General features: G+C 41.0%; 3 protein-coding genes across 3 annotated transcripts in view; 1 reads left to right on the top strand and 2 right to left on the bottom strand.

The window, feature by feature from the left end:
• LOC311239303 (serine/threonine-protein kinase MAK-like) overlaps nt 1-8073 on the top strand; it is a gene marked incomplete at its 5' end in the record, with an annotated part of 52379 nt that extends 44306 nt beyond the window's left edge. The window contains 6 exons of the mRNA XM_084327609.1: nt 545-726; nt 856-971; nt 1736-1816; nt 6608-6727; nt 6885-6950; nt 7291-8073. Coding sequence (XP_084183735.1) covers nt 545-726; nt 856-971; nt 1736-1816; nt 6608-6727; nt 6885-6950; nt 7291-7409 — 684 coding nt within the window. The 3' untranslated portion in view covers nt 7410-8073. The remainder of the gene's footprint in view (nt 1-544; nt 727-855; nt 972-1735; nt 1817-6607; nt 6728-6884; nt 6951-7290) is intronic.
• An 830-nt stretch (nt 8074-8903) lies between these two features.
• LOC311239302 (transmembrane protein 14C-like) lies at nt 8904-9662 on the bottom strand (the record flags this gene model as incomplete). Its single annotated transcript, XM_084327608.1, has 4 exons — nt 9530-9662; nt 9326-9427; nt 9139-9226; nt 8904-8964 (listed from the first exon to the last, which is right to left on the bottom strand). The coding sequence occupies exons 1-4, from the start codon at nt 9603-9605 to the stop codon at nt 8904-8906; spliced, it is 327 nt and encodes a 108-aa protein (XP_084183734.1). The 5' UTR covers nt 9606-9662.
• A 215-nt stretch (nt 9663-9877) lies between these two features.
• pak1ip1 (PAK1 interacting protein 1) lies at nt 9878-22248 on the bottom strand. The gene is made up of 10 exons (XM_084327112.1): nt 21929-22248; nt 20770-20932; nt 19766-19886; nt 16939-17013; nt 16583-16635; nt 15940-16085; nt 15712-15809; nt 15444-15543; nt 14525-14654; nt 9878-10389 (listed from the first exon to the last, which is right to left on the bottom strand). The coding sequence occupies exons 1-10, from the start codon at nt 22013-22015 to the stop codon at nt 10262-10264; spliced, it is 1101 nt and encodes a 366-aa protein (XP_084183238.1). The 5' UTR covers nt 22016-22248; the 3' UTR covers nt 9878-10261.
• Nucleotides 22249-26287: the final 4039 nt, after the last annotated feature.

Below are 26287 nucleotides of genomic sequence, written 5' to 3'. Positions count from 1 at the left end.
GCTTATTCTTATGCTTTATGCTTAATGCTTATTCTTATGCTTTATGCTTATTCTTATGCGTTATGCTTTATTCTTATGCTTTATGCTTTAAAACAATTTTTTTTATCTCTTTATTTTCTTTTTTCAAACATGAAACAAAAACATATCACAATACAATAATAATAATAATACATAAAAAGACATCCCAATACATTAACTTAACACAACATGACAAGACAATAATTGAGACGGATCATGCTTTATGCTTTATGCTTTATACTTCATGCTTATGCTTTATGCTTATTCTTATGCTTTATACTTAATGCTTATGCTTTATTCTTATGCTTTATGGCTTATGCTTTATGCTTATTCTTATGCTTTATTCTTATGCTTTATGCTTATTCTTGTGCTTAATGCTTTATGGCTTATGCTTATGCTTTATTCTTATGCTTTATGGCGTATGCTTTATTCTTATGCTTATGCTTTATGCTTAATGCTTTATTCTTATGCTTTATGGCTTATGCTTCATTCTTATGCTTCATGGTTTATGCTCCATGCTTTACAGAAAGCGGCCACCTCGGGAGCAGAGAACAGCCTGTGTGGGGTGAGAAGTGGACGGAGACGATGGGGACAGAAGTCCATCAGAACCCAGGACAGCTGGGACGACGAGGACGCCGGGGTCTCCATCTCCAAAAAACCCACCATCAGCTCTCTGAGGGAGAGGACGCAGGACTGTTCCAACAATCAGTGAGAGCCCATGATCCCCTCGTTCGAAGACCTGCATGTCTTTAACATCCATTTACCAAGATGCACTTGTGTCTTTTTACTCTGTATATTTCATTGGAGATGAATGACGTTGCTTGTGTAATTGTTTAGATCCGGTAAACACCACGTGGAAACGAAATCACAGAGCAACAGCGGGCTGAACAGAACGGACTCCAGCGCCTCGTCTGCCAAGCTGCATTACCTCCGCCAGTCCAGATACCTCCCTGGTGAGACTGAAGCCTAGCTGGATATCAAGAGTTGTTAAAGGAACACGCCAACATTTTGGGAAATTAGCTCATCGTCTTCTCCAGAGAGAGACAAGAAGATAGATACCAGTTTCCTCTCTGTGTGTTCAGTAGAAAGCTATCTTGCTGCACGTTAGCCTAGCTTAGCACAATGAATGGAAGCGGACATGACCGGTTAGCCTTCGGGAGAGGTGTTAGTTGGACAATGCCTAGGCTAACCGGCCATGTCCGCTTCCATTCAGGAGCAGTTAGGGGTTAAGGAGCCGGAATCTAACCGGAAACTTTCCGATTACCAGACAACCGTTCTACCTCCTGAGCCACAGTTGCCCCAATTGGTGAGCATTTGTTTTCTGGGACTATGGTATTTCCACCAAACCTCATACTATGCGGTTGAGCACGGTAGAGGTTGGGTCTACCAGCCAGGCTAAACCCAACCAGCAGTGCTACCGAGGGCCTCCGTACTTGGCGGTCCAGTCAACTTGTCCGTGTACTGGCTGCGTCTGGGGGGGTTCTGGGCCACGTATTCCTGGATCCTGGGATCTGTTTGCTCCTCCATCCTTCATACTCTGGAGACCAAAGAAAGAACCAAGACGTTTATGGTCGACACTAGATTGTCGACTATTGATAATTATATAAAACTACATTTCTTGAGAGTAATTCTTGACATACATGCTAAGGTAGAGTGTTTATGTTTTGATCCGATGTATCTTTTTCAGGAGTTAATCTAAAAACCAACTCTTCGCTAGGAAGCCAGGCAGTGGGCAGAACCATATGGGGCAACTCGTGCTTAACCAGAACACAAGGACCAGGATACACCCAGACCAGAGGTAAGAGATATTCCTGGGGTCAATTATATTAATGTATGGATTGTTTATTCTTCCTGGAGGCTAAATATTCTAAACATGTATTCAGTTCAGCAGTTTCAAAAGGGTTCAAACGTTTAAAAGGGTTCATTTTCAAGTAATTTATATAGTTGTTTTAGTAGTTATTTTATCCACATTCACACACCGACGGTGTAGGCTCGAGGACATATTGACACACTGCTGGGAGGAGCTGGAATCTTTGTACAGGTGTCTACAGTACAGTAGCTACAGTAGCTAATGTAAACACCACAGGTGTATACAGTACAGTAGCTACAGTAGCTAATGTGAACATCACAGGTTTCTACAGTACAGTAGCTAGTTACAGTAGCTAATGTGAACATCACAGGTTTATACAGTACAGTAGCTAATGTAAACATCACAGGTTTATACAGTACAGTAGCTAATGTAAACATCACAGGTTTATACAGTAGCTAATGTGAACATCACAGGTTTATACAGTACAGTAGCTAATGTGAACATCACAGGTGTATACAGTACAGTAGCTAATGTGAACATCACAGGTTTATACAGTACAGTAGCTACAGTAGCTAATGTAAACACCACAGGTGTATACAGTACAGTAGCTACAGTAGCTAATGTGAACATCACAGGTTTCTACAGTACAGTAGCTAGTTACAGTAGCTAATGTGAACATCACAGGTTTATACAGTACAGTAGCTAATGTGAACATCACAGGTTTATACAGTACAGTAGCTAATGTGAACATCACAGGTTTATACAGTACAGTAGCTAATGTGAACATCACAGGTTTATACAGTACAGTAGCTAATGTGAACATCACAGGTTTCTACAGTACAGTAGCTAGTTACAGTAGCTAATGTGAACATCACAGGTTTATACAGTACAGTAGCTAATGTGAACATCACAGGTTTATACAGTACAGTAGCTAATGTGAACATCACAGGTGTATACAGTACAGTAGCTAATGTGAACATCACAGGTTTACAGTACAGTAGCTACAGTAGCTAATGTAAACAGTACAGTAGCTACAGTAGCTAATGTGAACATCACAGGTTTATACAGTACAGTAGCTACAGTAGCTAATGTGAACATCACAGGTTTATACAGTACAGTAGCTACAGTAGCTAATGTAAACATCACAGGTTTATAGAGTACAGTAGCTACAGTAGCTAATGTGAACATAACAGGTTTATACAGTACAGTAGCTAATGTGAACATCACAGGTGTCTACAGTACAGTAGCAACAGTAGCTAATGTGAACATCACAGGTTTATACAGTAGCTAGTACATAGTAGCTAATGTAAACATCACAGGTAAATAAAGAGGTCGACACCAAGCCGCCGCCCATTTCTCCTCCTCTTTTCATGGTTGTCGACCAGATCAAAGTGCTTGAAATGAGCTCAAGATTAGATTCTAGTCAAAGCAGAAACCTGTATTATTCATGATAAATTGCCTGTCGCACCAAAAGCACATATTCTTCCCCCTCAATCCCTTATTCATGACATCAGGGGGAGGATTAAGCGTCCTGGCTGAGATCAAATGTCCATCCAAGATCAAGAGAGATCAGGCTCTAGATTAGGTTTCTTCATCTGAAACGGATTCACTCAGTGCCCCTGTCATCCTTTTCTCATCCGGTTTACATCGTTTGACCGCTGTGGAAAAAAACATCCATTGACCTACGGCGAACAAACGTACCGTGTGCAACGTACTGTGCGCAACGCATAGGAGTAGATTTAGGGAGGGTTGCAGGGGACATGTTTTTTGAATGTGTGAGATTATGTGCAAAGTAGATCAGCATTGATTTTTTTGGTGAAGTGCCCCTTTAGCCAACTAAGACTGTCCAAAGCATTCAAATGTCCTTGTGAAGGCAAGAGATACCGTTTAACAATAGAGAGAAGAGCTGGTGGCTTGGTAACTGTCATGTCAAACTACCTAATTGACCCTGCCCTCCTGTCTTGATCCTCCAATTACAACCGTTGCTTCCAAAAAGAGGGCAGGGTTTGAGATGGGTAAATAGAATTTTGGTACCAATGGAAACCGTTCTAGTGACTGGCTGGTCCTTAACTCATTCACGGCCAACCATCGCCTACCTTTGAAACCTTATTTCACACTGTGTGTTACATTGTATATGGTCCGGGCAGAGAATTTAGACCAAGCCAAGTGAATCGCTTCATCCGAGCACTTTAAAACGCGTTCAGCACACTCCATGCATATTTTGTGCTAGTTCATGTCAGGGACCCGATGGACATCAATACTGGAAATCGCGATCAGACAATTGGAATATTCTTTTTGGGATACCTCCTAGTAAAGGTAAGGACTATATGACATCAATCCTACTTTGATCCAACAATGATTTCACATAGATCGCAACGATCAAGTATGTAGTATTAAAATAAAATGCTGTTGCTGACTGTAACTGAGGGGTACAATTCCCTGACTGTATTGATAAGTATGGTATTATTAAACCACTACCGCTTGTACTTTAACTTCTGGCCATCCAGTACATGATATAGATATGATGAACACTTTCCCACCTGATGAAACGAAGTCCACACAAATGTATAAATCGAATATTTTATATAGCAAAGGGTATATACAACGTTCACTTAATGACATTTATGATTTGAAATGCACTTGTAAGGCAAATGAGTATTCGTAGGTAAATCAACATTGAATGTCCAATCTCTGGTTACGCAGGGAGCAAGTATACAACCTGGTTCTTTAGGGAACTATAGCGATGGTACTTAAATGATTATAGCTGGATACACTAAAGGGGGGGGGGTCCCGCTGGTTGTAAGTCAGTAGGGGGGGGGTTAGGAGAGCCGCTGGCGGTATCCCATCTGGCCGACGATTTCTTGGGAGAATTCAGAGTGCTGAACACGGTGCCCACAGAACCTCGGTCCGCAGATGAATACAGCTGGGCCCTCTGGTGGACGGTAGCTGCCGGTCCACAACGAAGAGACGTGAGGCGACCTCACTCGGGGTAGAGCGCCGTCTCACCTGGACTCCTCTCGGGGGGTAGTTCCAACACTCAGCAGTGTTGGCCGTTATCCATGGAATAATCAAAGCACCCAAAGCACGTAGATAATCCAAGCCGTGGAAGGCTCGCCGTCGTCCGGGTAAAGTAATCCAATGTACAGGTCCACTCGTCCTGGCCCGGAGCTCCTCGGATGCAAGCACCACACGTGGTCTGCCCAGCCTGGTTAAGACTCCAGATAACGTCAGGAACGATGGGGGTACTGCTCACTTTATAACTCCAACCGAACGATGCACCATACATAATAGACTATTATTAACTTAATAGAAATACGTCCAACTCGACGGTATAGTGCCAAACTATGACAATTCAACTATTAATCCACACGATGTCTCAATGCCTATTCTGAGGCCAAGTAGGCCTTACTACACCACACGTGCGTCGTGGGTGAGGCTTCACGTCTGTTACTAGGTTGGAGGGTAAAGGACTAATGGACTAAAAGAAAGTTCTACTTTACTTGCGCCATATATATATGCGCTGTGAACAAATAGTACCATTCGTATTTCGCCAGACGTATTCCTACGCGGAACCGGGCTTGTAACGACATGTTCGTCGGCACGATTGAACTTGAACCAAGGGGCTTGGCTGCTGGCGCCAGGTTCTCGTCCAATGGTAGAATGAAACTATTATGGGCTGTTAGTAGACTAAAGGGATATTCAGTGTATATTGTACAAGGAATATACAGGGGATATCAAACGATATACAAATACTATTAAATATATATCCATAAATAAATATATATATTCGGTTTAATCTGATCCTTCACAACACTGACGATCAGAGCATCAAAAAATGCCCCTTTGATTTGGAAATAGTAACATGTCCAGGCGAGCAACGCGAACACCTTTAGCAAAATTCACATATCGGTCCATAACGCAGCTTCCAGGAATTAGCCAGGATCACTCTGAAAATACAATATTCACCACGGGTTAACACGCAAACGTATACATGAAACAATTCTTTTTACATGTTGGACGAGGGATAGTGACTGTCAAATGAGCCATAGTATTGTCTCCATAGCTATAATATAGAATATAGATATAGCCCTGCAAACATCGTGACGCACAGTGAAAATCCCTGTCTTTTAAAGCGTGGCCCATTGACTACAAGGATAGATAAAACGGCTGGTGCTGAAAGTGTTAAGGTCCCCAGAGTTTGCTCGGAACAGGGTGAATCTGTATTTTGCTATGATGCCCCTCTAGCTCATGGAATGAACTCCAACAGAACTTAAAGCTTGAGATTCTCCCCTCTGTTGCAGAGTTTAAACACTTGATCTCCAACCTTTGTCGATCAAGTTGTATGTGTTTTCATTGATTTGTTATCCTTGCCTTTTGCCTCGTCTTGTTGCCTTATTGTTATGATTTTATATGCTTTTTTCTTTTTGCTCGTTTCTGTACACTCAACGTAACTATAAATGACGAAAACCTCGGTTGCCTTTAGACTAGAGTTTAAATAAAGGTTTGAAATGAAATTGTGTATTGCTGCGGTTGGCTGAAAACCTTGCATCTCCAAAAAGGTCAACTTGTCGGGATTTTTAAAGGGATGTTTTCAGACGGACACCCATGTATTTTTTTAAGTTCTACATTGGGTCTAGAATGGGTTTTGTGGACCCTAGGTTAATGAAATGTACTCACAACATTGAGAACAACTGTGTAAACCTTTGGTTCAAGTAAAGAAAAACATGGAAATTACCTAAATTGGACCGATGGTATGTTGTCTCTGTACGTTATTTTCAGATGACTTCATGAGCAACACCTACAACCCAACAGGGAATTACATGTCACTACTTCAGGAGAAAGACATTGGAGGATCTGGGCAGAGGATGACATTTGCACCAATAGGAGGCTCCTCTGCGAGTGAGTGGTACCAGCTTTGTGTTTCCATCATGACTGGTTGTGTCAGAATTGCCTGACAAAGCAGCAGATATCAACTGGATCATCTGAACATTCATTGTCGTCTTTTGTTTTTGTCGATTCTTAACACACCTTTTTTGTGGATCTTTTCACACTTCAGTTGATCTGAGAATCGACTCTAAAGTCAAATTGTCCAAAACCAACGCGCTCAAAGATCAAAATGAAGGTAAATTATCTACTATAGAGTCAAAGAAATGTATAATAAAATTGAAATGAGCCATAAACACCGTCAGCCCAATCTTGCTAAAATACATAAATAATAAATTAAGTAACCAATCAACCACAGGAAAACATTTACATTATGTTATAGCCATATGTAATATATGTATGCAATATGCATGCATTGTATACGTAATATAATATATTATGTTTGGTATTGGCAAAAGTCTGATCGGGAGTCAAACTATGATGCTTGTGGTGGGGGGTGGGAGACCGTGTTACTCTTGTCCAAGAAATGTAGTTTTATATAATTATCAATCCGTCATGGTTCTTTCTTTGGTCTCCAGAGCATGAAGGATGGAGAAGCAAACGGATCCCAGGATCCAGGAATACGTGGTCCACCCCCCCGACGCAGCCAGTACACGGACGAGTTGACTGGACCGCCAAGTACGGAGGCCCTCGGTAGCACTGCTGGTTGGGTTTAGCCTGGCTGGTAGACCCAACCTCTACCGTGCTCAACCAGATAGTATGAGGTTTGGTGAAAATACCATAGTCCCAGAAAACAAATGCTCACCAATTGGGGCGACTGTGGCTCAGGAGGTAGAACGGTTGTCCGGTAATCGAAAGGTTCCCGGTTCGATTCCGGCTCCTTAACCCCTAACTGCTCCCGATGTGCAGGTTGGCACTTTGCATGGTTGCCTCCACTGTCAGTGTGTTGAATGTCTGAGTGAACGGGTGAATGTGAGGCATAAGTTGTAAAGCGCTTTGGATAAAAGCTGCTATATAAATGTATAAAAAGTAAAGGTTTGAGGAAAAGATTATAAACATTGCACCTTACAAACGATCGACTGAATATTGCAACTTGGTAGTGTCATAACAAAGCCAACAAAGTAATTTCATGTCTACATCACGTTACGCCCAATTGGCGACCATTTTCTTTCTGGCCTCTATGGTATTTCCACCCAACCTCATACTATGCGGTTGAGCACATCATGAGGTTCGGCTAGGTTTAACCATTGACTTGTTCTACTGCACTCTTTGCACTTCAAAGCAGCGTTTAATGCTGTTGATCTGTCGGCAGCGTCTTGGTCTTGGCCTCTACCGTCTCATTTGTAACGTGTCAACAGTTGTCATGTCATTTACACCTACGTGAGACTGCAATTCGAAACTGGCCCCTACAAATGTCCTAACCTAGTTGTACAGTAAATGACCAAGTAAGGCTTTGTCAGTATTCCAATGTACAGTGTAAAATGTGTGTGTGTCCCCTACCCAACCCCCCCCCCCCCCCCCCCCCACCTCCAATGTACAGCCCTCACCCAACCCACCCAACCCCACCCCACCCACCCAACCTCCTCCAATGTACAGTTTCGACGCCAAATGTATATACACTCTTTTTCTGGACACTTTTGTATCACAAACAGTACTGTATTTGCAAATCTGATATGTCATAAATGTATAGATGTAGCAGTACTGTCTATCTGTATGTCATGTATGTCATATGTTATGATGAATTGAAAACGGGGGACCCTGATGTAAACAAGACGAAAGTCTTTCTCTGGTCTGCATCCCCTTAACAATTGTATGTATTGAGCTGTACTGTACTGTACCCATTCTGCAATCTGTTAATAAACTTTTCAATCAATCAATCAATCATGTGTCCAGTGTTGTGCAAGCTATCCACAGTCTGTGTTTTCATGTTGTTTTTTATTTTTATAATTTACAAGTGACTGAAGTAAAACTATCCATAACATTAAATCCTTATGATTTATGCTGTATGGAAGAGCAACATCCCACCCGAACCGCATCTCAGTGTTAAGTATTAAGTTAAGATTTTACATATATTTTTATATAACCACAATGTACACAAGCACCAGACTGAAGGAATGGTGCTGAAATCTATTTCGAGACGTTCAATACTTTATTTTTTTTGTGATGATGAAAGTCTCATACATAAACATATTTAAGATTCATATTGTGGTCTTTTACGCATTTCAAAGATAATCTTCCCCAGCATCAGTGCACTGAAAAGAGACAACAGACAAAGAGACAACAGACATAAGGGAGTCTGGAACAGTGTTCAGATGTATAGGTATTTTCATTTGTTTAACATTGATTCTTAAAGTCTACCGGTGCATTTAACAATTCCCAGTCTAATAAGAGTAACAGAGGGCAAAACATTGCTCACAACACATTACCTTGTCAGAGACATTAGGCCAGCAGGCATGAACTTCCAGGAGTTTAGAAATCTCATCCCCATCACAACAGCCAGTGTTCCCGAGGTGCCTGCATTTCTCATGTTGGGAAGAAAGTTGAGTTGTTTGAGGGGTTGTTTTTTGTTAAGCTGCAGTTGCACTGTTGAGTAAACAAACTAGACTTGCTCACCTAGTAAAACCCAGACATTCTTGGAGTTCTTAGACATTTGATATGTACCGATTACAGACAGAATTCCAAAGATAAGTCCGGCAGTCAGAGAGGCCAAACTCCCTGTGGCGGAAACACAATCGCAACAAATTCAGATGCATATGGTCCCTACTACATTGGTGGGTTTATCATAAAACTAAGCTCTGGTTTGTCTGTGCCTCGTACCTGCTTTCATATAGCCCATAATGCCCCCTAACGACACCAAGGCTCCATAGCCGAGTCCAATCCAAGCTATGGCCATTATGAGGCATACAATATTTTCTGTTGAGGGAAACAAAAAAAAGTTTACCAAACAGTGAAAGTGTGAAACCTTGTCAGGAAATGCCCCCCCCCCCCCACACACACTTGAGTTTCAGCCAGTTCAAACCAGCCATCAGAATGTAAACAAGTTCAGTAGTATACATCATTACATCAAGTTGTATGCAACATAGCAGCATATTCCACTTTAAAAAACGACAAATAGTAAAGATGAGTAAATACAGTTCTTTCCTTAATTCTGAAAACAATACAAACATCTGTATTTAGTGTAAGGGTATTGTTGTACCTGTATTGTTTTACAGAAACTTTGAATATACACCAGTCCATCTGCAACTACTTCTTGATCTATGCTAAGCAGTCTACTTCCTGGTTCACACAATCATATTATTTAAAAATAAAGGTCAATTTAATCAAAGTTGAAAGCCAAACCTTTTCTTGAAGATTGTGAAAACGTTTCACTTTAGTTATAACACTTGAAATAAGAAAGGCACAGTGTCATATTTCAGTCTAGCAAAGGAAAAATACATGATTGCAAAAACAAAAACACATTTAGCTATACTCTATCACCACCTGGTGGTAAGCATAAATGCATGCAATAAGCAAAAGATGGATGTAGGCCAGTTTCAATAGAATTTTTTTTTATTGAGTTTTGTCTTTCAGTTTGCCACCATGCTTTTTCTTCTTCCTAGGTACGCTCTCGTCCACCAAGACAACCTCTTCAGTTGAAATTCTCACTCTCTTCGTCTTTGAAAGCTCCTGGACAAGTTCTGAGGACAGATGAAGACAGTTTCAGTGTTTTTACAAGTTCTGAGGACAGATGAAGACAGTTTCAGTATATCAAGCCCCACCCTCTTGTTGTGATTGGAGGATCAAGAAAAGAGGGCTGGGTTTGAGATAGGTCAACACTCCTGATATAACAAATCTCATGTTCCAGTTAACTCATTCAGCACCAATCACGGAAAAAGTCGGGTTAACTCGCCATCGCTTGAGCGCCAATCACGAGAAAAGTATCTGGGCATACTGTTATTCTGAATGTGTCTGAGCTGGCAGACGGTCAATACTGCCCTCTAACGCCTTCGGCCGCTATTGCACTCCATTTGAAACGATGTAGTTTGTTTTCTGGGCCGAGCTGAGCCGTGCGGGCGGGGTTTAAATACTCCGGCAGGGCAAGCGCTTACAACGTGGGCAATGCTGGAGAACGTGGCACGGACTCCCGCGACCAGTACTTGGAATGGCGATCAGATAATTGGATAATTCTTTTTGCATTTACATCAGAGACAAGGTAAGAACACTATATATCCAATCTTGCGTTGATCTGATATTTCTTTCTCCCGCGATCGAAGCTGTCTGTGTGGACTGTGTGTGGGCCGTTTACCGTTGGTGGCGGTGGGGGGGGGGGGGGGGCCCCGCTCCAAGCCCCATTTCATGGGTGCATGAGGAGACATAATAACGATAATCTAGCGTTGATTTCAGGAAGATTTGATAATCAGGCGAAAAATGACAACGTGATAACTGGATTTCACTAAAGGGCTATTTTCGCGTCTTTTCCTGGGATTACTAAGAATCACCCAAACTATACTCATATTCAAAACGGTATAAAACGGAAATGTACAGATGAAAAAACAATTGTTTTTTTGCATGTTGACCAGAAGCAACTCACTGACAATCGACAGTGTTATTATCCATAGCTATAATATTTCATATATTCTAAGCACTCGCAAGTTTGGCTTTCTCCCCATTGAACAAAGCGCTGGCATTCTACCCAGAAGGTAAACAACGACCCCTAGCGCTGAATGAGTTAAGGACTCATTCAGATGTTTTGAGTTGATTCAATATACATTTTGGTTGTTTATTTTATGGATCCCCATTAGTCTACACCCATGGGTGAAAGACTATTCTTCCTGGGGTCTGAACACATAACTTACATTAGTTAAAAAAATAAAAATAAGGGAGCTCCCGTAGCTCACCGCGTATCTCGGCGCTATTTCGGCGTCGGGGACAACCGTGCTCGTCACGGATCTGGGGTACACGAGTTCGACTCCCGGACTCGCCGTATTTTCTCAGAGTGTCTTCCCCTGATCTATATCCCATTCAACCTGTTTCTGTCAGTCATGCTTGACCAGAAAAAGCTATAAACGCTAAAAAATGAAGTTTAAAAATAAAAATAAAAATAATAAAAAACATAAACACTTTAGCCTAAGTACATTCTCAATATCTTTATCGGTTGTACCAAAATACTAACAAATAATTATACCCAAATTGTACAAACAATATTCAAATATATGAAGTGGTCTCAATGGAGGCCAAACCCGAGATAAGTCGGGTTAACTCGCCAGCGGTTGGGCGCCAGACCCGAGATTTCTCAGGTTTTGGTCGTTATTTCTTTTATTCGCTATTTCCATTCGTTATCCACCCAGGGAGCCTGGTGTTATCATTGGGAATGCGTCTGATATCGCAAAAGTCCAATACCGCCGCCTGGTGGGTTGCGGCCTGTATTGCACATCATTTGAAACTCTGTATTCGGGTGTGCGTTGATGAAATAGGTCCGGGCGGACTTTTCCTAGTCGGGCATGGCAAGCGCTTATAACGCATGGATTTATAAGAATCAAACACTCCCGATTCATGTTCTTTGGTGGATTATGTTATGGACACGCAGGGCTGTACAGTGCGATGATATGATCGCAAATTGCCCCCTAATTTGGTCTGTGCGAGTTTAAAATAATATCTGGGGGCAAGCTTGCGAGTGGTGATTTCAACCCTTCATTCGTATTTCACTCCTAAATTAATCCATACAAATAGTAAAACATTAGCCTACAACCAGGGCTGTACAGTGCAATATAATGTTGCGGTTGTAATTTCATTAGACAGACCAGCGCGGACCTTTAATAACATGCAATTTAATTGACACGAGCAATGAGCTAACGGTAGCTGCTAACCAAGGTGTCCATTAGGATTATGCTAAGCTAACTAGCGATCTCTGCTAACCCTGGAAAACGGTCAAAGCGGACTCCACAAGACTAGTTCCATTCGTGAGGAAAGGGGGTGGGTTATATTGACAACGCTTGACAACAGAAGTTTAAACATAACTTCATATTTATTGGTTATTCATTTCTGTATATCATTCAATTTCGATCTCCGTGTGTCTCCATCTCTTCCTGTTTACATTCGAGTGTGACGTCATCACCTCTCTCTCTCTCTCTCTCTCTCTCTCTCTCTCTCTCTCTCTAGCATTTTTTTATTAGTGTGTCAGTAGACTACTCTTAGTACATTTTCATTAAAAAATTTTTAAAGCATCTTCATGGTTTAATAATGCAAACATATGTTGCAGGGACTTATTATAATCATCATATTGGCGTGACTGTATGCATCAAAGGGTTAAATCAAGCATTTTTAAGTGCTTTAGAGGAAATATAAATTTAGTGCATTTAGAGGCCATATCGCCCAGCCCTACTATAATGGTAAAATAGTTATTTAAAAATGTGCCCCTAAAAAATATTCTTTGCCCCTAAATTTCTCATTTAGGGGCAAGTGTGCCCCTAGTGAAAAAGCTTAGCGTACAGCCCTGACACGATCGACATCAATACTTGGAATGGCGATCAGATAATTGGAATATTCTTTTTAGGTTACATCCTAGTCAAGGTAAGGGCTATATGGTATCAATCGTGCGTTGTTCCAATAATTCCTTCATTGCGATCGGAGGGTATGTGTGTAATGTACTGTGCAACGTATTCCCTTGGTGAAAAAACTACCCCCCCCCCCCCCCCCACATGCATTCATGATGAAACATAATACAAATGATTTCGAAATAGTAGCGTATACAGGCAGGAAACGGCACGTTTTTTGTGAAATGCACGTATTGCTGCATAGCGCCGTTTTCTGGGATTAGACAGGATTACTCTAAAACTATACTGATATTCACCACGGTATAAAACGGGAATGTATGGATAATTTTTTTTTTTTTTTCACAAATTGAACGATAGATGCGATGTCAAATGGGCAATATTATTATATCCATAGCTATAATATATAATATAGTTTTAGCCCTGCAAACACTGCCACGTATTCGTATACTTTAAAGTGCTGGCCTTTCAACAGTAACAGTAAACAGCGCCAGAGGTTAAGAGTGCATGTAAACTCACTGACATTAAGCCCCAATTTAAAGCAGATCAGTCCTTTAATCTGAATAACATACTGTATTAAACTCTACTGAACTCTCTTATATAGATCAATTTATACCTGCCTACTACATTCCCTGTCTACAACTGCCTTACACTGTAATCATAACTACCTACCTCAAACTATAGTCTACCCAAACAACTCTGTATGATAGCATGTACAATAATGCTGTATATACCATATACCTACTACTCCTATTCCTTACCTACTCTTACTAGTTATACCGCTGGCCAGTATGACTTATTACTACCAGTGTTTTTATACTTGTATCATTGTACATACATCTGATTATCATTATTACTCAGTAGTAGTACTCATTTATATATAATCCAGTTTAATCACTTGTATATTGCTATTGCATTTGACTGTTACAGATCCCAACTTTTTGTTGTACTGTACTTGTGCTGTATAATGACAATACATTTGAATCTAATCTATTGACGCAATATCAAAATAGCCCCTGACCGCAGTCAGATAGTAAATTATATTGACCATATTGACCAAATTGTTTACACTGCCTGTGTTGTTTTTACTACCTGTACACTGTGTTGTTGTTTTACTACCTGTACCCCCCCCCCCCCCCCCCATGCTGCTATGATGCCTGAATTTCCCCAAGGGGATCAATAAAGGAATATCTTATCTTATCTTATCTTATCTTATAACACGAACACGCTGATGTTTACATAATGGAAGACAAGTGAATCTCTGTTATTGTTGGTACGCTACCTTGAGATGTTGTTGCCTTTGCAGATGACTCCTCTGTAATGATCTGTGTTGCGGATGGCTTCCACACAGCGAGGCAGGTCAGTCTGGCCGTTGTGTTCACCTGCCCAAGCAGAGTAGGAGGCTGCAGGTCCTGAGTGACATGATACATGATACATCAAAAGAAGGCTATGATGCCACTAGCAAGGAAAATAACTTAACACTGGCATTGTTACTGGTTCCATCTGTATTTTATTACACTTATGAAGTTTGATTTTCAGCCAATCGTTAGCCTCATACGATAATTGCCCAAGTAATTTTTCAAGATTTTTAGAAAAGAAGAAAAAACTAATTTTCCAGCAAATGTGTACAAGTTTTTAATTTATATTTTGAAAATAAGTTCCACAAGGTGTATCAACAAGTTTGCCAAAATACAAAAACACAACAACCATTGCGTAACAAAATAAGGTGACTTTTAAACAAAATATGTCGTGACTTAGGCTTTTTTTCCTCGTACATACTGTACATACATGTCATACGCTAAGGCAGTTGTTATACTTGCCTAAGTCATGCGATCGCCATCTGTGTATGTAACGTTAAAATACACAAGTCACACGAGTGAGTTAGGCAGATGGGGATTTTGGCATTCTGATTGGCTGAGGACATAGGCACTGAGCCAGGGCGATGCAGCAGTGTGAGGAGATTACAGTTAGGCAGAAATCTCAATTTGGAAAAAATTACTTAGGCGATTATCGTATGAGGCTAACGCAATGCTTATAAACATAATGTGAACGAAACGTTTGCGGCATAAAAAGACAAAAAAATAACAGGTATAGATGGCTCAAACTAACTATTCTTATATACGGTAGTTGTGGGGTCATCCCATTTGCTGAGATATGTGCTAATGTACAAAAGAAAATATACACATAGGGATGAGACTTACTTCTTTTATATGGAGTTTCCACATTTTAATGAATCCATCATTGGATGCTGTGACCAGAACGCAGTAGTCCTCCATGGTGAAGCTGTCGATTGCTTTCACCCTAAAGAAATAAAAATCACAAAAGGCACCAGATTTGTTCATTTACTGAGAAATGATTACATCTGAGCAATGACTTCCAGGGATAATGACGATGATGATGATGATGATGATGATGATGATGATGGTGGTGGGGGGTGTCAGTGTGGTAGAAACGTCACAACAGATTTACCTGGTTTCGTGAGCCTTGAACTCACAGATCCATTTCTCACTGGCCACGTCACACATCCTAACCGTTTCATCATCTCCTGCGACGGCCAAGAGGGAGTTCTGAAAGGGGAGTAGAGTAATAAGTGTATTTAAAAAAAAAAACGGGGTCCCAAATCTCTGAAAACACCAGAGATAAAACGAATCGACCGGGCAGGTGGGAGAGGCTGGAGCTGCTGAGCACATCACTCACCGTTAGGAACTTGATGGACGAGATCCTCGCGGGGTTCGTCAGGGTTCCCGTCAGCGAGGCGGTCTCCAGGTCGTAGACGTCCACTCTGTCATCAACGACCACCACGTATTTATCCCCGTCTGGGGACCATCTGACGATGTGAGCGACTGACGACAAGTGGAGGGGGAAGAAAAGTTACACAGGGTTTCAACAAGTTCAATTTAAGACCTTGTTAACCACTTTTAACAACAGCTGTTAACAACATTTTATACCAATTTCATGACCATACTAGCAAAAAAAAAACACACATAGCGACACTGAACTGGCGAATTTAAATTCTCTGTCGTTCCATACAAGCTCTCGCCAGACGTACCAAGCTCCTGGTAGCCCCGCAAAAAGCAACAACTTGAATACAAAAACATTTCAGATATTTAATATTATTTCATCTCCCGACAGCCGGGCTGCCTCCCCAAAAATGTGATACCTGTGCAAATTAAACTTTTTAGGTTTTAAATTGAGAATTATTAATGTAATACTTTTTATGACTTTCTAATACCCCACAGATACACTGTTACATCTATTCCCACACATGCAGATGTCTGTGGAACCAGAAACAGGTTTACAGCTCGTACCTAAATGTCACATGATAAAAGTGACAACTTACTCTGTTTTATGTTTTTGATGAAGGCTGATCGTCCGTCAATAAGATTCCATGTTCTAAAAAATAAAACGCAACGGTGCAACAAAGTATATTAGATTAAATTTAAATGTATTGTCATTATACAGCACAAGTACAGTACAACGGAAAATAAGTGCAACAAAGTCCAAACTCGGTATAAGATAGTGCTAATCAGATGTATGTATGTACAGAGTTGTAGTATTAATATTTACAGTGATACAGGTATAAAGACACTATGATAGTAAGTCATACTGGCCAGCAGCGTAACTAGTAATATTGATACACCATTAATATTGAATTATGTGCCAAACGGACTCTCCCGTAAAAACCCTAGAGTTTACCTGAGTGTCTTATCCGTCCCGACAGAAAGTGCAAGTTTCCCAGACCGGTGGACGGACAGCGACGTGACAGAACCTCTGGGGGAAACGGAGAAGTAGAAACATGTTACTCTGGCGTCACGTCACGTTCATGAGGGCAACATGTTTACCAAGCAACATGATCCTCTCACTATTCCCTTTGGCAAGTCCTCTGTTTTGGCTTTACTAGCTGGCAGACCCAACCTCACGTTGTGCTTAACCGCATAGTATGAGGTTGGGTGAAAATGCCATAGAGGCCAGAAAGAAGATTATCGCCAATTGGGCAAAACTTAATGTAAAGATGTGAAATGACTGTGTTGGCTTTGTTATGACACTACCAGGTTGCAATATTCAGTTGATCGTTTGTAAGGTGCAACATTTATAATCTTTTCCTCAAACTGAGCTACGCAATCTTGACACGTGATTGCATTTGCAGGTGACCTGCCAGGCCAAAATGAGGGTTCCTGTGGGTTTTCCCTGATTGAAGTGACCTGGTGGCCAGTCACCTGCAAATGCAATCACATGTAAGATTGCGTAGTTCAGTTTGAGGAAAAGCCAAACAGTGCTGGGATTATAAAGATTGCACCTTACAAACAATCCACTGAATAATGCAACAGGTGGTATAATAACAAAGCCAACAAAGTAATTGCACGTCTTTACGTTATGTCGCGCCCAACTGGTGAGCATTTGTTTTCTGGTCTATGGTATTTTTTACCCAAACTCATACTATCGAGTTGAGCACAGTAGAGGTTGGGTATAAGATATTACTTTATTGATCCCCTTGGGGGAAGACTCCAGCCACCCAAACAACTGCCTCTTTGAACTGCTGCGGTCAGGCAAGCGCTACCGGAGTCTCATGGCAAGCACAGAAAGACTCAGAAGAAGCTTCTATCCCCAGGCCATCAGGATCCTCAACGAACAATAACACTATGTAACAAACATCAAATGTACTCACAGCACACACATCCACACGCACACACTCACTTTAAACAAACAACTCACTGTAGCACCCACTTTACACACTTTAGAACACCTAAACACACTTTATATTTATTGGTAAAGAATTTGCACTACAACCCATACCTCATTACACCTTACTGTAAATTGTACCTAAATTGTACCTCATCCCATTTCTGCTTTGCACTATATAGTATATTGTATATTAGTATATTGTATAGTATATTGTATGGTAACTCTGACTCAGTTACTTCTACTCTGCATTGAACATTGTACATATGTACATACTGAACACTTGTGCCTACGTACGTGACTTCTATTTTATACTTGCTATACTTGTTTTATTTTATACTTACCTATTTTTGTCTAGCACAGTCTGGAGCGTAACAGAAAGAAGCATTTTGTATAAAAGTATTCTGTACTTCTGTATGACAACTAATAAAGAAACTTGAACTTGAACCTAGGAGGCCTAGCGGTAGCGGCAGGGTTTTTGTTTTAAATCTAAATAAATAGAATGTTAACAGAATCACTTTCCATCACAGACCTAATATCTAGTTTTGCTTATATAATTATATATTTCACATTAGACACGTTTGTAGAATAGTAATATGCATATAAACTGCCTCACTATGCGACAGCGTGACTGTGTCATCTATCAAGCGCATTGGCACGTGGTGGTCACACGTGGTGGTCAGGTGTAAGGTCATTTGAATTTTGAAACACAATGTCGAGAGAACGAGATAGATGGAGGAAATTTTCCTGAGGGAATGAACAAAGAAAAAAAGCAAAGAAAAAAGAAGTGTCCAAGACCTCGCTGAGAGGTTCATTTGATAAATTCATCAGCAGTGAAGATGAGGAGGGTGAGGCCGCCACGACCCCTCAGGAGGAAGATGGGGAAATGGGGAAACAAATGAAATGATGAATTCAAGGACAAATTCTTTTAACCTGTGCCGTGCGTAACGGTGCCCGAGGAAGCAAAGACTGTGCTGGAAACACTACGGTTTCTCAGCGAGAGGAACAGGACCTTCCCTAAATGCAAAGTTGCCGTTCGGATTTAATTGACAATCCCCATCACAGTTGCATCTGGGGAGCGCAGCTTCTCCAAGTTAAAACTGATAAAGAACTATTTGCGCACTACAATGTCCCAGGAGAGACTGTGTGCACTTTCCATCCTCACGATAGAAAAGGACGTTGTATCTACTCTGGATTATCAAGACATTATTTCAGAATTTGCTGCAAGGAAAGCCAGGAGGAAAATCCTCACATAATTATCTGCTGTTTGTGAGTACTGTAACATCTGAGTGCTTATCGTTATTGTTGTCAATTCTTTGAAGTAGTAGTAGGCCTATAGGCTACATACGTCACTGGGGTTTCCCAGTTTCCCCCGCCCGATGCACATATCAACCCCCCCCCCCCCCCCCCCCCCCCCCGGCTGTTATTATTTAGCCTATATTTGGATTTTGGGAATGTGTTGTGAGATACGTTATGGGGGGATTTAGTTTTGTGTGTGATGTTGTAATAAACAAGCATTACTATAAAAACTCATATCATGTCAAGGCTTCATTATAATAATCAAACGTGGTGTGTAAAATGTGTGTTTATATATAATACAATTTCTTACTGATTGGAGACAACAACCTAATTTAATATTTTTAGGAAATTGAAGGCAAAAATAAGTATTCATTAATTAATTAATTTTAAAAGTTCGCACAGGGCCTCGCATTCCTCCCAGACGGCTCTGGGTATGGGCAGGGTAATAGTAGAAAGACATAAATATAGGCAATAGATTTAGATACATAGAGTGTAAACAAAGGTGCAGATGAGGGTCCAGATGGGGGATACCAGCTCTGCTTACTTGTGAGCTTTGATGGTTTTCAGACACTCCCACTTCTTGGTGCCCCACACACAGATAAGGCCGTCCTCTCCTCCGCTCAGTAGATGAGACGAGCCGTAGAACTCAAGACAGGAGATGGTGCCTGTGAAGCGCAAGGAAATCTGGGTAATTTTTGTCGCACAATCTCATACCTTTTCATTTAAAAAAGGAATGAAAAATTATTTGAAAGACATTGAGGTCAATACTGGGATGACATTCAATCTTCTCAATGAAGCAGAGCATGTGTCCGACCACTGGGTACAATGCAATTGACCCATCTCCTCAAACCCTGTCTTCTTTTCTGTCCGAGGGAAGCAACAGTTGTGATTGGAGGATCAAGAAAAGAGGGTGAGGTTTGAGATAGGTCAATAACAGTGTAGTTCACACCCATTTCCACAGTGCTATGTGTGCAGCAAGAAGCTAATATCTTGCTACTAGCATAGAATATTTTTTATTCAAGGCAAAACACAATTCAACTATCCCAAAATAACGTGCAAAAATAAGTCAAGGGACTCTGGACATTGGTGAGCGTGTGTCAACACCAGATTTGAAGCTGCTGCCTTGTGAACTACTTGACCTCCTGTTTTTCTACTATATCGAATTGTGTCATTTGAAGGATCCAATGTCGCTTCTTAAAATCATGATCAATTTTTAAATTTAATCCATGCCTTTTTCAGTGGATGGGTGGAGATTTCCGCTAAACGCTATTTCTAGCGAGCATCCTGTCCTTCAGACGTCTCTAGTTGCCTTGTGTTGAGTTAGCAACAACGACAGGTGCTAACCCCCTGAAACCAGTGCCATCAAGCGTAATTGAATCAATATAGAATTTAATTCAATCTAAACCAAAACGGGACCTTATGAATTGAAAGTGAATTGAATCAGGTAATCGGTGCTGCGATAACCAGCCCCTATGTATGATATTGCATCAAACCAGGAGTGAGACACTATTCCCATGGACCTCCTGGTGATACCGATTCTGTTCTCACCGTCATGATGCAGCAGAGCCCCGTGTTCTATTCGCTTCTTCATGTCGTACAGCTGGATGGTCTCGTCTTTACTTCCTGTAGCGATGAACCTCTCACTGGTCGCTACGGCAGATATGGATGCTGTGTGGGCATGATGGGTGAAGTTTGCCTTGGCTGTCCACTCCTGCAAATTAACAACAAATTAAGTCAAATGTTCCTTTATGTATCCCCATGGGGACGTTCAAGTGTCATAGCAGCATGGGGAGGGTACAGGTGATAGTAGGTAGTAATCCTGGAACAAATAGAACATTATTATTTCCCCAAAGGGATTAATAAAGGAATATCTTATTTTATCCAACAAAGCTGTGTGAGAATAATAATAATATAAGAATAACAATTAGCATGCACTTTGCTAAGTAATCCTTCTTGCCTATATTATTACCTACTATGCTAATCTGTATATACCACTATGACTATAGTATAGTCTATAACTCTATACTAAGACTGTAGCACTTGTGTTCTACACTGTTTGACAAACAATGTTACTCAGCTGAAAGAGTTGTACCCTTCCTGCTGACCTGTTGTACAGAACTTGTAAGTCGCTTTAGATACAAGCGTCAACTAAATGACTAAATGTAACACAGAACAAGTGCAATTAGTAATGATGATAGTGATAACAGTAGTCGTAGTAGTGAACAGTCGTGTGGCAGGACTCAGACAGACAGTAGTAATAGTGATGATGGTATACATGGTCCAAACCGCCGTAACACACTGCACCAGAGTCTGTTTGAGTTTATTATTAAGTCACAGTCATCATAACAGTTCTCAAGTTCACCAGCCGAAAGGGGTGAGGACTTGAATTACTTTAGTCACTACTGCACACACTAGAACAAAAATGGACCCAGAGATAACAAGGATGTAATGAGTTGAGAGTATGTGTACAGTATTGATTGATTGAAAACTTTATTAACAGATTGCAGAATGGGCACAGTAGTGTACAGTACAGCTCAATACATACAATTGTTAAGGGAATGCAGACCAGAGAAAGACTTTCGTCTTGTTTACATCAGGGTCCCCCATTTTCAGTATCACTCTTCATAACACTACACCCTAGAATTAAACAGATAGGCAGACTGTATTTCTGTAGGACTCAAATATCAAACTGAAGGTAACTACTTACTTGTTCACCATCAGTGCACACCCGGTAACCCAAGGCTATCTGCTCATAACTCCCCGAGATGAGTTCCACTATAACGTTAGGTCCCATGCTGCTAACGTTACTTGGACTACTAAGCTAGTAGTAGTTAGCTATTTAGGGATTTTCGCTAGTCTCTTGACTAAATTATACGCTTACGTTTTGAGTATCAACCAATGAGTGATGAACGACACGAACATTTATACCAGAGAAAGTGTTAGTCAGAACAAATGACTGAATAATTCAACTTCACAGTGGCTAACATCTAAAGTTAACATGCTTTGAGCACACAGCGTGGATTTCGTTTTGCGCATGCGTATTCCGCCCAGTAGGTTCCTCTTCTTCTTCTTCTTCTTCAATGGGTTTAATGGCAGATCGCGACCACAAAAGGCGCATACCGCCACCTACTGTACAATCCATTTTACAATGTCTTCTTCTTCTTCTTCTTCTTCTTCTTCTTCTTCTTCTTCTTCTTCTTTTTCTTCTTCTTCTTCTTCTTTAGAATTAATGTCGGGTCGCAATCACAAAAAGGCGCATACCGCCACCTACTGTACATTGATTGATTGATTGATTGAAAACTTTATTAACAGATTGCAGAATGGGTACAATACAGTACAGCTCAATACACACAATTGTTAAGGGGATGCAGACCAGAGAAAGACTTTCGTCTTGTTTACATCAGGGTCCCCCATTTTCAATTCATCAGGACATATATGACATACATGACATACAGATAGTCAGTACTGCTACATCTATACATTTATGACATACCAGATTTGCAAATACAGTACTGTTTGTGATACAGAAGGAGTCAGGAAAAGGGAGTATATACATTTGACGTAGAAACTGTACATTGGAGGAGGTTGGGTGGGGGGGGTTGGGTACACTGGGATATTGACAACCATACTGCATGGGTAATCTACATTGGAGGTGGTTGGGGGGGGGGGGGCACACTGTATATACAAGCAAAACTGTACATTGGACTATTGACAAAACCATACTGGGTAAATGACTGTACATTGGAGGGGGTTGGGTTAGGATATTTACAGGGGCCAGTGTTGAATTGCAGTCTCCCGTAGGTGTCCCTTGAGAGCGGTTTTGAAAGTGGGTAGTGATCCACATTCCTTTACAGCTTTGGGTAGGGCGTTCCACATTGATGTGGCATAATTGCGAAACGTGTTTAGTCCCTTATTTGAGCCGAATCTGGGTTTAACATGATTTGTGGAGCTCCCTCTGGTGTTGTGATCGTGGTATTCACTGACCTTTGGGAAGTATTTTGACATGTACATGGGTACCTTGGTCGTGTAGTGTATCTTGTAGACCAGGCCCATTGCAAGTTGCTGTACTCTGTCCGATCTGTCGTCTACTCTAAGCCATCCTAGGTTGTCAAAGCACAACAAAGTACATCCCAGCAACTGGCCGGATAAACAAGACCCGGCAAATAAAAGAAAACAATAAAGAAAACCAATAAACCCCATAACACACAAAACAAAGAACCCATCCCTAACATCGCCACCCTATCCAAACCTAATCTATGAGTCACCCATTGCCTCCTGTGGGCTGACTCTGGCCCTCTTGATCACTCACCACCGCCCCCTTCCCTAACTGCAAATGGGGGACCCTGATGTAAACAAGACGAAAGTCTTTCTCTGGTCTGCATCCCCTTAACAATTGTGTGTATTGAGCTGTACTGTATTGTACCCATTCTGCAATCTGTTAATAAAGTTTTCAATCAATCAATCAATCAAAACTCTCTTACTTGATCACTCACAACAACCCCCTTCTCTAACTCTCTTACTACTTCCCCCGATGTCAACCCCTTCATACCCATGTGTTGTACTGCTACTTTAACTATTAACTTTATCCTATCTGTTTTACTGCTAACCATCATTGTTGCATAAACTACTCCTGCCACAAAGGCCACTATATTCAACTTCTCCCCCCACACCCTCTTTCTCCTCCTGTACTTCCTACTGACAAATGCCCTTTTCTAAAACCCTGTTTTAGTATAAAAAGAGATGTCTCCTCCCCCTCTACCTCTTGCCTCTTGACCACATTATTGTCGCCCCATAGCCAGATTCTGTCAACAAACGACACGAACATTTATACCAAATGTAGCAGGGTGGATTATCCCTGCTTCGTGGGAACGGGTGTGCACAGTCACTGGGTAGCGAGACACAGTAGAGCTCCGTCTGACTGCACCCTCGTCTTTGGGCCTGGAGCGTCAAACTGGAGGCCGGCAGTGGGAGTGGATGGGGCCCGGGATTTACCAACCTGGTCTGGTACTCTGGTCTTCCTCGCCTTTCCGGGGCGGTCAGCAGTACTCCTCAACTTGCTCTCACTTCCCCCAATACCTCCGTTAACCCTCCCACACCTAGTGACTGATATGTAAATAAGTAGATTAGTTCCTCCCGCAAGCAGTACCCTCCCTCGGTAACATTAGAGACCTTAATAGCTGAAAGGGGAAGTTGGGTAGGAAAGGGTTAAGTGTATTAACGTTACCCGCACCAAAAGGGTTAATGTTAAGGCTCAGGAATTGACACGCACAATTAAGACTCCCATCTACATTCTTTACTGTTATTTAAGGACTGGTCAGCTACAAATATTTAATAGCAATGGGTCAAATGGAAGGTAGTTCTACTATTACTCCAGTTGTAATTCAATACCTTGCAGACACTTATATCGTACACCCACACCGTATAGACTCAGGCATCGGCGTATTTAGACCACTATCACTAGGGCACGTGCCCTAGTGATGATCATCTGTGCCCCAGTGATGAATTTTTTTTTTTTTTTTTTTTTTTTTTAACAAATGTTTTTTATTTTCCCTTTTTTAACATGATCAAATGATCATTTAACATGATCAAATAATTATTATAATATTTTTTACTTCGCTTTGAAATATTATAGTGAAATATTTTGCACTGCATTTATCTTGTTGAAATCCTCCAACAGGCTCTTTTTTGTAAGTTGACTGGTTTGCACACCAATAATACAGTGCAATAATAGAATAGTAGAATAGATAGTAAAATTATGCAATAGAATGGCCAGAGTAAAATAGTGCTACAGTACAATCAACAGCGGGGTGTATTAGAAGGCTATGGTGAAGAGGTACGTTTTTAGCTTATTTCTGAAAATATTAAGAGATCTAGCTTCCCTAATGTCCATAGGTAGTGTGTTCCATAACTTTGGTGCATAGTTAGCAAAGGCTGCATCCCTGATTTTCTTTAGACTGTGGCTTGGAACCTTCAATAGACCAGTAGTAGATGATCACAATGTTTATACTTTGTATATAAGGAGGAGGACCTTGAAATCAATTCTAAATGTTACCAGAAGCCAGTGTAGGTTACTTACTTGTAACTTCGGGTTTGATCCAAGGAGTAAGTTGCCCCATATTGCTCTGTAACATTTCTCTTTTTGTTATAGGACCGACTAGTAGGATTTCAGTTTTGCCCTCATTTAATTTTAGGAAGTTGTTCGTCATCCATTTGTTTATTGCTAAGAGACAGGCGGAAATGGAGTTTATAGCTGTGTGATCATTTGGTTCAGCGGAGATGTACAATTGTGTGTCATCTGCGTAACTATGGAAACATACATTGTGCTTTCTAATGATGTCTCCTCAATGTTCAATGTTCAATGCAATGTTCAATGCAAGTAAAGCACTTTAAACTTTAAGTATGACTAAATGCTTTATTGACTATATATATAGTAACTGTTCCAAAATGCATAGATTTCTATGTATTTTAGGGGTTTGGGTGGCTAGCTCTTTTTAATATAAATGTCAGATTGTTTTATTTATTTCATAGATTTCTATGCATTTCAGGAGTTTGGGGGGCTGGCTCCCCAAAATAATTAAATAACATAACCCTAACCTAACCCTAAAACCGAAATAAAGTTAAAAAAAAAGAGTTACAAAATCCACCCATTTTCGCCCACAAACCGGCCAAAACCGGCCCTCCTTCGTAGTTGTTGGTGCCCTTCTGTGCCCTACTGAAGTGCTGGGTCTAGATACGCCCCTGGACTCAGGTATTGTAGACCCAAATATAATAGACCCAGATATTGTAGACTTCAATATACTTGACTCCTTACCCACGTCTGGGCTAGTACCAATAATAATACCTCTTCTTAGGCTTTACTTATATGGCAGCGTTACGTTTACCCCCAAGAGGGGAAGGGTTAAATAGATGGGAAAGTAATATTAATGAACATACACGTTATCACACTCAAAGGAAATGAAAAAGGTGGGCCCACTTTACCAAACAAAAGTCCTAATGCCGGCATGTAATGTTTATGGGGTACCCCTATGCACTGTGGTTAGCAACCATTAGCTTCGCCCGTAGGCCG

Source organism: Notolepis coatsorum (assembly GCF_963971535.1).
Source record: "Notolepis coatsorum genome assembly, chromosome: 13".
Classification (NCBI taxonomy): Eukaryota; Metazoa; Chordata; class Actinopteri; order Aulopiformes; family Paralepididae; genus Notolepis; species Notolepis coatsorum.
Note: the sequence above shows the minus strand (reverse complement) of the source record. Positions and strands in the feature narration are given on the sequence as shown.